Source organism: Panthera leo, chromosome E2 (genome assembly GCF_018350215.1).
Source record: "Panthera leo isolate Ple1 chromosome E2, P.leo_Ple1_pat1.1, whole genome shotgun sequence".
Lineage (NCBI taxonomy): Eukaryota > Metazoa > Chordata > Mammalia > Carnivora > Felidae > Panthera > Panthera leo.
Genome location: NC_056693.1, coordinates 37,895,055 through 37,909,523, shown reverse-complemented (window position 1 = coordinate 37,909,523; position 14,469 = coordinate 37,895,055). Strand labels below are relative to the sequence as shown.

Sequence of the window (14,469 nt, the reverse complement as noted above, 5' to 3'; positions counted from 1 at the left end):
GGTAGCAGGAAAAATGCTCCAGAAATTCTTTCTTGAATTTTCTAATGAGTCATTGTTAATTATGAGTTTGAGACTAGCGGCAGCTCAGAAAACAAGAGCTGTTCATTATACAGTTTTGCACTGAAGTCCATGAAGTGTGCTGCATGCCCTAGAAAACTTGTGGAGACTCCTTGCTTGTCTTAGAAATTAGAAAACCCACTCCAAGTATTGTCTAAGAAAAGAGAAAGTGTGAAGACGTCCAGGTACAGCTTTCTGGCTGGGTCATCTTGAGCAACTCACTTAACTGAATAGCTCTTACTCGCTTTTTACTGATGGGGAAACAAAGAGCTTGCCCTGCCGTCTCAAAGAATAGCCCTTTGGACAGCAATGTGTTCTTATATTGAAGTACTCTTTGAACTGTAGATGTGTGTTTAACAATGATGTGCTGGAAACATCTTTGACACCTGGGTAATGGAACCAGTATGCTGACCATATTTTATAGGGTCTTGGCAGGAATGGGGTAATTGAGGAGAGTTTAATAAGTAACTATTGACAAAACCTTGGCCAGGTTAAGAGAGACCATCACAGGATAACAAAGCACCTCAAGCCTAGCAGCAGAAGAGCGATCATTACCCCTAGACCCAAGAGAACAAGGGATTGGGGCATCTATTGGATACTAGAGTTTTTTTCTAGTAATACCTGAAAAGACTAACCATAGAGTGGGCCAAACATGTGACTGGGATATTTGGGGAGTCTGGAACTTCACCCTGCTACATCCTCGCAATCTCCTTGGGTAATGTGTGTTGGTTGAATCTAATGCAGAGTCAGAAAGTAAGGAAGTTCGTTGAAGCAATCCATAAAGGTCACTGTCCCATGCCAAGAATAGGTAGGAAATGCTGGAAAGTGGATCTGGAGGGGCAATTGGAGAATGTTCAGCACTCTAACCACCATCCAAAGAGGCATTTAAATAAATTTTGGTTGGGAAGGAAAACGGGGAAAGGGAGTAGCATAGTTGGATAACTAGTGTGTGTGAAGAACTTTACATGAATTATCTCACATAATCTTAGTATAACCACAATGGAAGGCTGATTTATTTTCACCATTTGACAGGGCAAGATACTGAATCCTGATGAGTTTAATAATTTGTTCATGGTAATAAAAGTAGTTAAGTGTGAGAATAACTTAAGAAACCAAACTTGCTTGACTTCAATATGAAGGAGCATCTGTAAAGGGACTCCAGCTTCTCAGTAGATAAGCCTATAAGGTAGTGTGAGGCTGCTTCCTTTTATAGAGGAAGGCATAAACATAGGTGGAGACCCATGGAGCTCTTTTTGTCCCATTTAAGCAAGGCTCTCATCATGATGCTTCACATATATTTTGATATAACTCATACACATTAGCCCAGGTATGCTATTTTTAACTGAGCCTCAATATTATTTTAATTCCGAATGTCTGAGAGATATTACAGTCTTTTTTTTTTATTTACACTCTCATGATGTATTTTAAAAAATGATGAGAATAATACATACCAAACTTCTCTGACTCTGAGGAAATTATCAAAATTATTCCACTGAAGTAACCTGAAAGGACTCTTGCATAGACTTCAACCTATCCACTTCTTTGGGGGAAAAAAATGATGCCTTCCTTGGGTAATTATATCAGTTACCTCCGATTATTAGATGTTATATATTAAATTCCAAAGTCCAAAGGATGGCTTTAATTTATGATGAACTTAGAATGTGATGGTACCTAAACTTGACACACACTTGTGTAAATATCATGGGAGTAAAACAATTTTCTAATGGTTCCTACTGGAATTGGGCCCATAATGAAAGTATTCTGAGTTATGAAATATATATCCATACCATAGCACAATAGCCATATTGGCATCCCATCATGCTAATGATGAAGCTTTATTTGTTATTGTTGTTGCCTTAGCTCACAAGTTATATTTTGATACGATCAAATCTTGAAACAAGCCATTATATTGAAAAATATTATGTTACTATCAATATTTCCAAATAAGCAATATTTCCAAATAATTACCTTAGAAATGCAGGGGAAATTCTCTTTAATCCAGAAAGTTTTATTTTACTTGGGCCAGAGACATAACTCACACTTACTCAACAAGAATGTTTTGGGCTAGTCACAATAATTTTTATTATGGGCTTTTACCAATATGGTAGGGGGGCGTATTTTTTGACACAGAATTAAATAAAACTGCAGAACACAGAAAAAATATAGTGTCACCAGTGTAAAGGATCTCATTGTTCTTTGAAATGGGAAAAACTGGAAATAACTGGAATATCCACTGATAATATGTTCATAAATGAACAATCATGCAGTTAAAAGAAGTAATGAGTTGGACCTCTAGATGCTAGTGAGCAAACAAAAGACATCTCAAAGATATCTATTCTGTGATAAAAGAAAGTCCCAAAACAGTGCCTGTATCATGACCACATTTGTGGTTAAATGTTTATATGCATATACACATTTGTATGCATATACATATAATGGCTTTGAAATTGTACACATCAAAATGTTAGCAATATTTATCTATAAAAAGAGGTATGAGAGTAAGGAGAGGGCTAAATAAAGATTTTCAAAATAACTTCAGAAGCATCTACCCAAATTTTGTATCTTTAACAAGAATATTAAATTACTGGTGAAACACATAAAGAAGCAGATGGATGAAACCCTGAAAATATATCACAAAGGAAAAAGCTAACATTTTAGCACTGACGATGTTCTGTTATTTTGTATGATCTTATGTTTTACCTCCTTTCTCTTTTCTTTTTAATTTTTTTCTAAATTTTGTATTACTTTTACAATGGAGAAAATGTAGCTAACTAATTAAAATATAAATGTTGAATAGTACCTTTGGATTTAGACACTCGCCTACATTAATTCTGATTGGTGTTTTATTCATCTGAGTTGATTCTAATAATGCATTTATTTCTTTCATCTCTCTGATGTATTTGTGAGCTTCAGAATAATTTATCTTTGACCTCAGAGCCTTCAAGCTATTTATGTATTTACTCCTCTCGTAGGGGAACTGGAGTCTGTGATAAATTGTAAGATTCTTTCACTTCCAGGGTTTTCCTGGGTAGATGAGGCCATGTTTTGATTTATACTTTAATTTGGTAGGCAACAGTATGCCATTCAGTTTACTTTCTAATGTATATTTTTGCAAGTTCTCTTTTTTATACACTATAAAATGTATTTTTGCAAGTTAGCCACTAATGTCTTTGACTGAAATCTTTCAGTGTTGGCATCAATGATGCACACCAGTTAAAAGGCAAAAGAAAACAGAAGATTATCTGAGTGGGGACTTGATGTAGGGGTGTGTGTGTGTGTGTGTGTGTGTGTGTGTGTGAGAGAGAGAGAGAGAGAGAGAGAGAGAGAGAGAGAGAGAGAGAGATGCACACATTCATTTTGAATGAGCTGTCTTCCTGAAAGTCATTCTCCCATTTTTCCCCCTCAGCAATTATAAAAACTGCCCTTCCCAACATGGACAGAGAAGCCAAGGAGGAATACCTGGTTGTTATTCAAGCCAAAGATATGGGTGGACACTCTGGTGGCCTGTCTGGGACCACAACACTTACAGTGACCCTTACCGACGTAAATGACAATCCTCCGAAATTTGCCCAAAGTAAGTTTGTTCCCTACACTGGGTGAATATCTAATTACAATGTTTTCGTATTAATTTATTTTCTAATTTTTAGCAATATCCAAAAACCTGACAGCAATCATTGAATGTTTATTATATGTAAGGTATGCCAATGTGTGTGTGTCTGTGTGTATACACACACATATACACATACACACACACATAGATATGAAACAACCAACTCTCCTGTCATTTTGGTAATAAATATATTCTCATTTTACAGATTTTAAAGAAGCTGAGAAAATTTCCAAATATTTAGGGTATAGTAAATAGTGTAGCTAAGAGTTAGAACCAGTCAGTTACAGAACATCTGACTGCAAGACGTGTGCTTAGTTCTCCATTCCCTGGTACCTCCCTTTGTGAACTTGAGAGAGTAATTACAATGCACCTCAGATAGTGCTCTATCAATAGTCCCACTTTGTTGTATAAGAGGAACCACATCTGTAGTGCCTTAGGAGGGGAAAGCAGATAGGCCGTGTACGGTATACTGGCTGCAAAAATAAACACTCTTTCCTGTGACTTCCTGTGGCTCCTTCAGCCATCAGTGATCACTGACCCTACTCATCCTTACTAAAGCCAGGCTCTGCCTCAGAAGCATCTCAACAAAATTCGAGGCAGCCACCATCCATGAATCAGGGAGACAATCATTGTTTTCCAATTTTATGTACGCTCACAGAACCGTTTCTTTTTTTTTTCTTTTGTTTTTAAATTTTTAATTTATTTTGAGAGAGAGAGAGATTGAGCATGAGCAGGGGAAGGGCAGAGAGAGGGGAAGAGAGGGAATCCCAAGCAGGCTCCATGCTGCCTGATGCAATGTGGGGCTGGGTGTCATGAAGCCGTGAGATCATGACCTGAGCCAAAATCAAGAGTCGGATGCTTAAGCAACTGAATCACCCAGGTGCTCCACAGAACCATTTTCTTGTGAGCACTTATCCAAATACTCTGACAAACTGCATTGTGAAGACCTTTTGATGTGGAGACTCTTGAGTTGAGACATGAGTGATGACTAGGAATTAGCTGGAACAAGATGAAACTAGGGAAGTGGGGGTGTGGTCATGGCAATGGGAGGAAGAGGATATCCCAAAGTCCTGTGAAAGAAGGGTATATGGCCCTAGGTGAGAATTAAAAGAATCTTATAATAGGGGCCCCAGGATAGCTCAGTCGGTTGAGCATCTGACTCTTGATTTTTGTTCAAGTCATTATCTCATGGTTCATGAGATCGAGCTCTGGGAAGGGGTCTATACTAACAGTGAAGAGCCTGCTTGGGATTCTCTCTCTCCCTCTCTCTCTGCCCCTCCCCACTGTCTTTCACAGTAAATAAATAACCTTGCAATAATCCTACTACAATTGGAACACAGAGTCTAAAGAGTTAGGTTAGGCAAGAGTTAGCCATAGTTGGATTTGGAGGCCATTCTGAGTATCATGATCTTTATTCTAAGATCGCTGGGAAGCCATTAAAAGGTTTTACATTATAGGTAAAGTAATAGAATTGGAATCCAGGGAAATAAGAGAAAATGAAATCTGGCCTCCTTCCAATGTGTTCTCCACACTGCAGCCACTTGAAGGGTGTGCATAAGCATTCATGTAAAAAGTGATGGCAGAGCTAGCAAGCCAGGGTGGTCTCTGTGGAACTGGAGAAAGGTGTATAGGTGTGACAGATACTAAAGAGGTAATGATAACAAAACTTTAAGGATATGTTGTATTCGCAGTTGAAGAAGTGAGTTTTCACATTTTTGCAATGAGGGATTACATGCATGCTGGTGCTATTTGCTATAGTAGGGAATACCATAGGAGAACCTGTTGTGGTTTTTTTTTAGGAGAATTTTTTTAAAGTTTATTTATTTATTTTTTAAAAGAGAGAGAGAGAGAGAGAACGTGAGCAAGCATGAGCAGGGGAGGGGCAGAGACAGAAGGAGAGAGAGAGAGAATCCCAAGCAGGCTCCGCACTGTCAGCCTCTAGAGCCTGATGTGGAGGTCAGTCTCACAAACTGTGAGATCATGACCTGAACCACAACCAGGAGTTGGATGCTCAATCAGCTGAGCCAACCAGATGCCACTGAACGGAGAGAAGAGCAGGGAGAGGGATGAAGAGGGAGGTAGGGGGAGAGGGAGAGAGACAGATGGAGGGGGTGTTGAAAATGATACATTTAAGGTATTTTTGAGAATTTACCTGCAGAAAAAAAATCAAAGGTAAAAAGAACAGAAAGGATGAATTTTCATTAGGAATTTCAGCATTTTCACTTCTGGCTATGCATAAATCTGATAACAATGCAACCCTTTTTAACCAAATTATTGAAATGGAGAATACCATCTCTCCTATCCTTTCCCCAGCTCTCTTCTTTCCTTTTCAGTTGCCATTATAGTTAAGGATCTAATATGCAACTCTTCTTTCTCAGAAAATGATTGTTTCAATTCAGCAGTGGCAGGTGAGTTTCAAAAGTGTTCCCTTTCTTAGGAGTAATAACTATTAACTATGATCACACTAATAGAGATGAGTGAGCAGAATAGGAATGGATAAATGTTCCATTTGCTTGGCTTCCCAAAGCTCCCTGATGTAGGACTAGCAGCAAGGTGAAGCCCCTTGCTGGCTTATTGCCTTAACAAGCATACCTAGAGGGATCATCTCAAACCTTAACTGGAATATAAAGTTTGAAGGAAATGGAATCATTACACTAATTATGAGAGAATTGGGAGGCTTGTATTGGATGTGTGGATTTTCAGTGCCTACCTTATGGCAAAACTATTTGGAAAACATTTTTGTTCCCCAGTCCCATAATTTCATGATTCGAGGAGACATTTTTATTTCATCATTAAATAAAAGTGTGCTAGTGCTAGAAGAAAACCTTACTCATCATAGGAAATAATCTTGTTAGATTGCGTAGAATGAGTTATCCAAGGGACTCAGTGATTGAGTTCCAACTAGAATTGGGTAATGTTCTCTAGATTTAATTTTTCCTTTTGTTTTATAGCTCATCGAATATTTATTTATTCCCTTGTTTTGGTTCCAGCGGGAGTAAAACTTCCTGATTGCCTTGACTTTGGGTTCCCCACAAACAGGCATTGAGACAGGAATTTGATTAGAAGTAGTTTATCTTGGAGATGATCCCAAGAAACGCCAGTGGGGAAGTGAGGATGTGTGCGAGAGAAGGATAGAGAACCAATAATGTGCATTATCAAGCCGGCTACGACTGTGGAGGAACTGGAGCTTTATCCCATCGGGGAAACTCTGCAACACTGTAAATAGACAAAAGAAAAGAAATAGCTCAAGGTTACCCTACCAGAAAGGGGAGGAGCCTGGGATTCTGTATCCTAAGTTGTGTGAGTCTTTGAGGACTGCTTCTCAGAGGGCATTAATTTTCTGGTAGTTAAGGCCTGACAGGCAGTGGGCAAAATGGGTTCTGAAGGCCAGAAAAAAAGCCTCAGGCAAGAAATGCGGGAGTTGGCAGTTAGATGTGGGGCCGGTGTGTACTGAAGTGGTAATGGCCAGGGGTTATGGTCTCTTCACTCTACCAATGAAATGAGTGACACCAATACAACAGCTAAAGTGATTTGAGTAAAAATGGGACTGATACCACTAATCAGACACATTTTACTGGCCCCACAGGAGAATGAACATACACTATGATTGTATTTTGCCTAGAGAGTCTTGGAAGTAGGATTTCTGGTCTTCAGAGCAATGAGGACTTTAGTAACAGGAGGACTGTTTCATGTGTCTGAACAGCTTGCTGCAGGGCACAGCAGAAGTTTAGTAATTGGATGTTATCAAAAATGGTCTACAGGTCTGTAAATATAAAGGTAACTTCAAAAGTGACTTTCATTGTGTTACACATTACATCTTTCTGTGCTGAAATTAGCGTAATATTTTATGTTGGGCAACAATGAATATCCCCGTGGGCAGCCGGTGTGATTTTACAGCAAATTGGAAAGAACATTCACATAGACTCCTTCATATCCCGATGTAAATTTGCTCCAAATATATGCTTGGTAAACATACAGTTGAATAAGTTTTATATCTCAGAAGAGTCTCGAAGAGGGATCACTTCTTCTTCTGGGAACTCTTTGACTCATTTAAAAGATTGTACATTTCGCAGCAAAATGGATATTTTTCTCTTTTCCATCACTGTCCTGTTAATATCTGTAGGTGTGCTCGGAACAAAGAAAGTACCCAATAAATATTTGCTGAATAGGTCAGTAAATGAATGGAAGTTGTGCATTGCTCAGTGTCTTGTTTTGTTTTGTTTTTTCCTAAGGTCTGTATCACTTCTCAGTACCAGAAGATGTGGTTCTTGGCACTGCGATAGGAAGGGTAAAGGCCAACGATCAAGATATTGGTGAAAATGCACAGTCATCCTACGACATCATTGATGGAGATGGAACAGCGCTCTTTGAGATCACTTCTGATGCCCAGGCCCAGGATGGCATTATAAGGCTGAGAAAGGTAAGCTAAGGAAGATTTTGTTCGTCTTCCAAAGACGTCTTTGAAACTTGAGTTTTGAAGTTGACAGGGGTTGAGCAGACTTCCTGACATAATCTTAGGATTGGTAAAGGTTTAGCTTCTTCAGCTGTGAAAAAGCAGAGTCCTTTTTGCACCTCATAACCTTGGCCCCAGTTTCCCTTTCAGCTAACTGGGGGGCAACCAGTTATCATGGTGTTGGTAGCATCCCATCCTACCCATTATTTCCCTTCATCTATGCCTCAGTGTTCTTCCCTAAGCCAAAGGAATTGGCTCACTTCCTTTGCAGAGCACCCTCGTCACAAAGGGAAGTCAACACTCAAAAGGTCACCCTCAAGCAATGAAGGACATAGATTGGTAGACAGTTCTTATTCATTGAAGACATTATTCTGAGGCGTATTGTCTATGGTTCTTAAGAGGATTCCCAGTAGGAAAAAGATTCAGATGCCCAGAGAGGTGGCAAGTTCAGTGGCCTTTAATCCTTCCCTATAGAACTCTCCCCATTTCCACACTCCTGCTGCCTGGAATATCTGCACAAAATATATTGAAGATTCCCAAGTTTTTATTGCAGGCTCTACTTTCAGAGAAACTCCAGGACAGACAAAACAGTCAGCCTGAGTTGTTCTGGTCAGCTCTAGCACTAGAAGGGCAGGGCCAACCCTCCTACCATTGGTTACTCCAAACCATGCATCAAAGGTCCAAGCATTATGGTAAACGAAGCTCCTCTTGGCCTTGCTTCCGGGTGTGGGGCTACCATGAGAGAAAGAAACATCTAGATGAGTAGTACAGATAATGTATGGCTATTGTATCTGCATTTGCCAGCAGCCATTTCTTTTGTGATAGATGTGAAAAATTCTGTACAGTAGCTTCTGAATTTATTTATCATCATGACACCTACATTCATAAAAAAAATATGTAGAATGCATTTCATTATCTTATGGGCATGGACCGTTGCAAGGGAAAATATCCTTTTATCCTCATCATGAGTATTTTTTTCAATACTGTTTTCCGAATCTTTTTCACAAAACAGTACAAATTAATTTTAATTAGATGTGTGTGTTCATGAATAAGAATATAAATGGCAGAGCACACTGTTGGGACCCTGTCTTGATCAGCATTATATTCATGTGACTCCAAGCTTACTCTCTAATTCTCTCCATCATGTTACACAAGAACGTGATTCCAACGGCCATGCTCTAAAAATCCCGCCTTGGAGAGATAGTAAGATTATGAACCTGGAGTTTCCTGGACATACTTTTTATACAAAATCAGTGAATTTTTTAAAATTAATTTCAAGCGAGAGGAAAAAAAAAAAAAGGCTGCATTTATTTTAACTCTGTTCGGAACAACACTAGCTTTCTACCTGGCTTGAGTTTAGGTTAAGAGTTGGAAAGTATTTAAAAACTCATGTTTAAAATAGAATACAGTATAATAATGCTTGAGTCAATTATTGAATAACCCAGAGCCACATTTTCTTTAGCTAATGATTCCTAATGTCATTTTTATTGTTATTATTAACTGCCATCCTCTGCTACCATAAGGTGCTTTTATAAACTGAAGCAGTTAGCCATGTGTTATAGTTTTATTCACTGTTATTCATAAACGTGGAACTATATACTACATGTTTTGACACTGAGAAACCCATGTATTTTCATGTAGAGAGCAATATGTAGGGTGTCATATTTCTACAATTCGTGGGTCTCCTGTTTGATAAGATCCTAAGGACACTAGGGATGTGTTTGGATGCATTGTCATTATGTTGAACTAAGAAATAAACAGAACATAATCTGCTACACTTAACAGTGTTTGTGAGGAATTTGAAATTGCAAAATAGTTACAGTAGGGGTGATTGGCAAATTTTTGCAAATGCTGATGTTGAATCGTCTATTCGTGGCTACGTGTGCCTAGGAATTTCAGAATAGACAGGGAAGTGACTATATGCCTTTTTACTAGAAAATATTTCCCCCAAAAGCCAAGTCCCATTAGAACTCATATGCCTTTTTACTAGAAAATATTTCCCCCAAAAGCCGAGTCCCATTAGAACTGAATTCAAGTAGAAAGATCGACCCCAATTCTGAAATAAAGATACATATTTAAGCTTATACAGGAGTTCTGAAAGAGTTCCCTAATGCCAGCTTGTCTTCTGATTTCTTTTTTTAAAAATCTGCATTGCAGATTGTGAAGAATTGCACCTCACACCTAAATTGTCTCTCTGAACTTTGACAGACGTTTATTCATGAAATCTGAAATATTACGAGTTGACAAGAATTGCAATGTAAGGAATCTGACACAGATTGGCTTCTGAGTATTTAGGGGAACTAAATATTTTACCTAACTCTCTTCACCTAGGTCATTAGCTGAAGTCGTAGGGGCTTTTAAGGAATGAGATATTAATATGTCAGAAGTATTGTCAGTAATGGAGCAGTGAGGTAATTTCAAATTGCTTTTAAGTGGTTGGTGGAGGCACAGCCAGACCTAGATATCTATATATATACTGCTCTCACCCTTCCTTCTTCTAAATATAAACACTGATAAATATGTATCTGCATACATATTTCTTTATATGCCCACCTGCTTCAGAGCCCAGAACTTATATTAGAGACCTTCTAAGAATACCCTAAAAAGTAATAAACCTTATTTTAGCCACATGATCAGTAGAGCAGCGGTGATTTTAGAAGCGAAATCAGAAAACACTCTTTGTTGGGATTAGTGCTAAATTATGCTTTATAATGTCTCCTTGGACTAAACAATGATTATTTCTAGTTCTTTACATTTCACACACTGTTGCAGAAATGATAAAATATTCTTCCCAGATAGAGATTGTGTTCGATGCCGCCTTATCTCCCACCAGCAGAGGCCCGATTAACTGGCTGATTGTTATTCAGGTCGTGCCACCACTAGTAAAATTTTATTATGACTCTGAAGTGAAATTTTGATGGCACAATTCATGACTGTGAATATTTTGTGAATTCCAAGTGAAATGAGCAAAACAAAACAAAACAATAGGAGATTAGATTCACTGAGCTTGTATAATAAACAGATATCAATAAATGCCTGTAAAATTTACAGGTTGAATCTGAGGGAATGGAGAGTGATCCCATTAAGGCTCGCAAATGGGCTTAAATGCACATAACTATCATCCATCAGCATTATACTCATTTGTTCTTGCTGCTGTGGTCATTAGCGGGAAACATTCATCTTTGTCATTTCTTAACAGCCTCTGGACTTTGAGACCAAAAAATCCTATACGCTGAAGGTAGAGGCAGCCAATGTCCATATTGACCCACGTTTCAGCGGCAGGGGGCCCTTTAAAGACACGGCGACAGTCAAAATTGTTGTTGAGGATGCTGACGAGCCTCCTGTCTTCTCTTCACCTACTTACCTCCTCGAAGTTCATGAAAATGCTGCTCTAAACTCCGTGATTGGGCAAGTGACTGCTCGTGACCCTGATATCACCTCTAGTCCTATAAGGTATTCCTTTTATAATTTTTTTTAATGTTTATTTTTGAGACAAAGAGAGAAAGGGTGTGAGCTGGGGAGGGACAGAGAGAGAGAGGGAGACACAGAATCCAAAGCAGGATCCAGCATCTGAGCTGTCAGCACAGAGCCCGATGCAGGGCTCGGACTCACAAGGGGTGAGATCATGACCTGAGCGGAAGTCAGATGCTTAACCGACTGAGCCACCCAGGCGCCCCAGGTATTTCCTTTTTAAAAGGCTTAGGGGCTACATCAAAGGACAAGCACATCAGTACAGAATGCAATTATGTGTACATTCTTTGTGGCTGCCTTTGGTAATTAGCTCACGTGACTGAGGGATTTTGGTCAGCACAATGTCTGCATGTGTGTGTGCACGTACGTGCCCAGGCACACATGTTCACACACACCTACTAAGAGCTACATGCAATACCCAGAGCCAGGAATATCAAGATGAATGAAGCCATTGCAGCTTTCAGAGAACTCAGTGAAAATACAAAATTGCATTTTTTTTTCTAGTATTGGGCAAGTATTGCTGGTTTGTCTTCTTTCTCTTCTGACAGTTACAGTGAACTATATATATAAGAACTTGAGAGACATGAGACCACTGCCTCATTCAGTTCATTAAGAGGCCCTTATCTTATTTGTGTCATTCGTGTTTGGCTTTGAAATTATCTTCTTATCACTTCATGGGCATTTCTGATAGGTCAGCATATCTGGATTGGCCCCTTTTAGACAAAATCTTTCTTTGCCATTAAACAAAAAAAAATCTTTTGTTTATATTTTCCCTGCTCAGAATTTTTTCCCAAGATGAAACAATTCGTTTGTTTTTTAATGTTTATTCATTTTTGGAAGAGAGAGTGAGAGCGAGAGGGAGAGAGAGAGAGAGAGACAGACAGAGAGACCATGAGTGAGGGAGGAGCAGAGAGAAAGGGAGACGCAGAATTGGAAGCAGGCTCCAGGCTCTATGCTGTCAGCACAGAGCCCGACGTGGGGCTCGAACCTACAAACCATGAGATCATGACCTGAGCTGAAGTCGGATGTTTAACCAACTGAGCCACCCAGGTGCCCCAAGATGAAACGATTCTTTATTAAAGTTTTTCTGCTTTTTTTAGAAATGAGGCTCAATTCCATTTTTTTGTTATTGTTGTTGAACTGTGTACATCTTTTCTCTTTTGCCATTCATCTACATGACACTACAGGTGCTGAAGCTACATAACATGAACACTGAAAACCTATAACATGTAAACTGGCTAATGATGTGCTTGAGTATAGATTTCAAATATTGTCTTAGAAATGCTTGTTGGAAAAGAGAGAGAGAAAGAGAGGGGTAGGGAGAGACAAGCAGGGAGAGAGGGAGAGGTGGGGAGAGGGAGGAATACAGTCTTAAAGAATTGTCCTTTTAATCTGGGAGTTAGATGTCAGTTCATCCCATCTCATTGAATGGATATATTTTCAACTAATCACAGAAACTCTGGATAAGTGAGCTTTCTGCAAGTTTTATCTATTCACTTTTTTTTTTTTTTTATGTATTAAATTTCCATTACTCCCAAGGGCATTGAAACTGTGAGGCTACAAGTGAAACTCACAGAATAGTCGGTGCCCCAAATAGTTTGGGCAAAAAATAATTCTTTTCAGATCCAGAAAAGCTGGTTTTAATACAAGCCACTTCAAAACTCAGGATAATGAAGAGGGTTTCCCAAAAGGATACAAAAAAAAGAAAATTCCCTCAAAAGAGCCCAATCTCTGAGAAGATAAAATCCCACCTGGGGATTTGAAAAATGGTCAGGTGTCCATTCTCAGTTCTGAAGAAGTTCACCAAGCTATAGCCATACAGGATGTCCATAGTTGCCTAAGAGAATTGTATCTCTCAAAGGGCCAAGTGTTGAAAACAAGGGAAAAATGTATCCCGAGAAATAAATGTGCATGGTCATTCATTTTCTGACTACATATTGAAGTTATGAAATGGCTCTGTATTGTGATGCCAATATATAAATACAGGCAATATTTGTCAAATATTCTGTCCTGTTTCATGTTTTTACTACTTGTCCTCCGAAAGAACACAGAAAGGAGCAGTTGCCTCTTGCCTCACATCTCCAAGCATGACACAGAATGAAGGGAGAACTGAATGATGGGGCCAGTTTTAACCCTTGATTTTACACGATTTCTACGCTTTTTAGCAAGGAACATACAAGGGCTCAGGAGTATGCCAAGTCAGGGGCCCTTACAGACAAGGGGGTTTCAGATATTGGGGCAATCACATATAAACCCCAAACATGGAATCCATAGTGGCAGTGGGAACACACTTCCAATGCAGAGATATGCTCTTAATCAGCTAGGAGAAGGTCTGAAGAACTGTTCATGCCACACTGACAGGAACCTCAAATTGGCAGAACTGATTAAAAACCCAGGTTTATGGTTGCCCACATATTTTTGCACATTCTGTTATCTATCCATATACTGATGCAAACGTGGAGATTTACCGATACCAACTCCCGGTTCCCAGTGAATCAAATGATGATTATCACTGTAGTTAACTGTTACTGTTATTGCTGTTGTTATTTTTATTATTACCACTGCTTTGAAAGGCAGGTGTAGAGGACGCTTGAAGCTGGTTAGCAACAACTGTCCAGTTAGAAGTGTTTTGTTTTCAGGCAAGCTAAAGGGGATTAGAGGCCATGTTACCTGGAGAGATGGACAGATAAGATACCACCTGATGACACTGACATCTGTGCCTGTGATAGATTTCAGGCAAGCGCTTATTCCTTGGCATCTATGGTCCCACCCAAAGAAGGGGCAAATACTGTTTCAAAGCATTTTGCAACAGGGCTTTGATGAGTGATTCAGAAGGCAAGCCCCCCTCAGTGTGCATGGAGGTGGATTGGATGCATGG

General features: G+C 39.2%; 1 protein-coding gene across 3 annotated transcripts in view; it reads left to right on the top strand.

Annotated features, from left to right (window-relative positions):
- The window catches only part of CDH8 (cadherin 8), a 412,814-nt gene that overhangs the window by 240,154 nt on the left and 158,191 nt on the right, over positions 1-14,469 (top strand). For all 3 annotated transcript variants that reach the window (XM_042918476.1, XM_042918478.1, XM_042918477.1), the window contains exons 5-7: positions 3,464-3,631; positions 7,900-8,087; positions 11,320-11,573. In XM_042918476.1, coding sequence (XP_042774410.1) covers positions 3,464-3,631; positions 7,900-8,087; positions 11,320-11,573 — 610 coding nt within the window. The remainder of the gene's footprint in view (positions 1-3,463; positions 3,632-7,899; positions 8,088-11,319; positions 11,574-14,469) is intronic.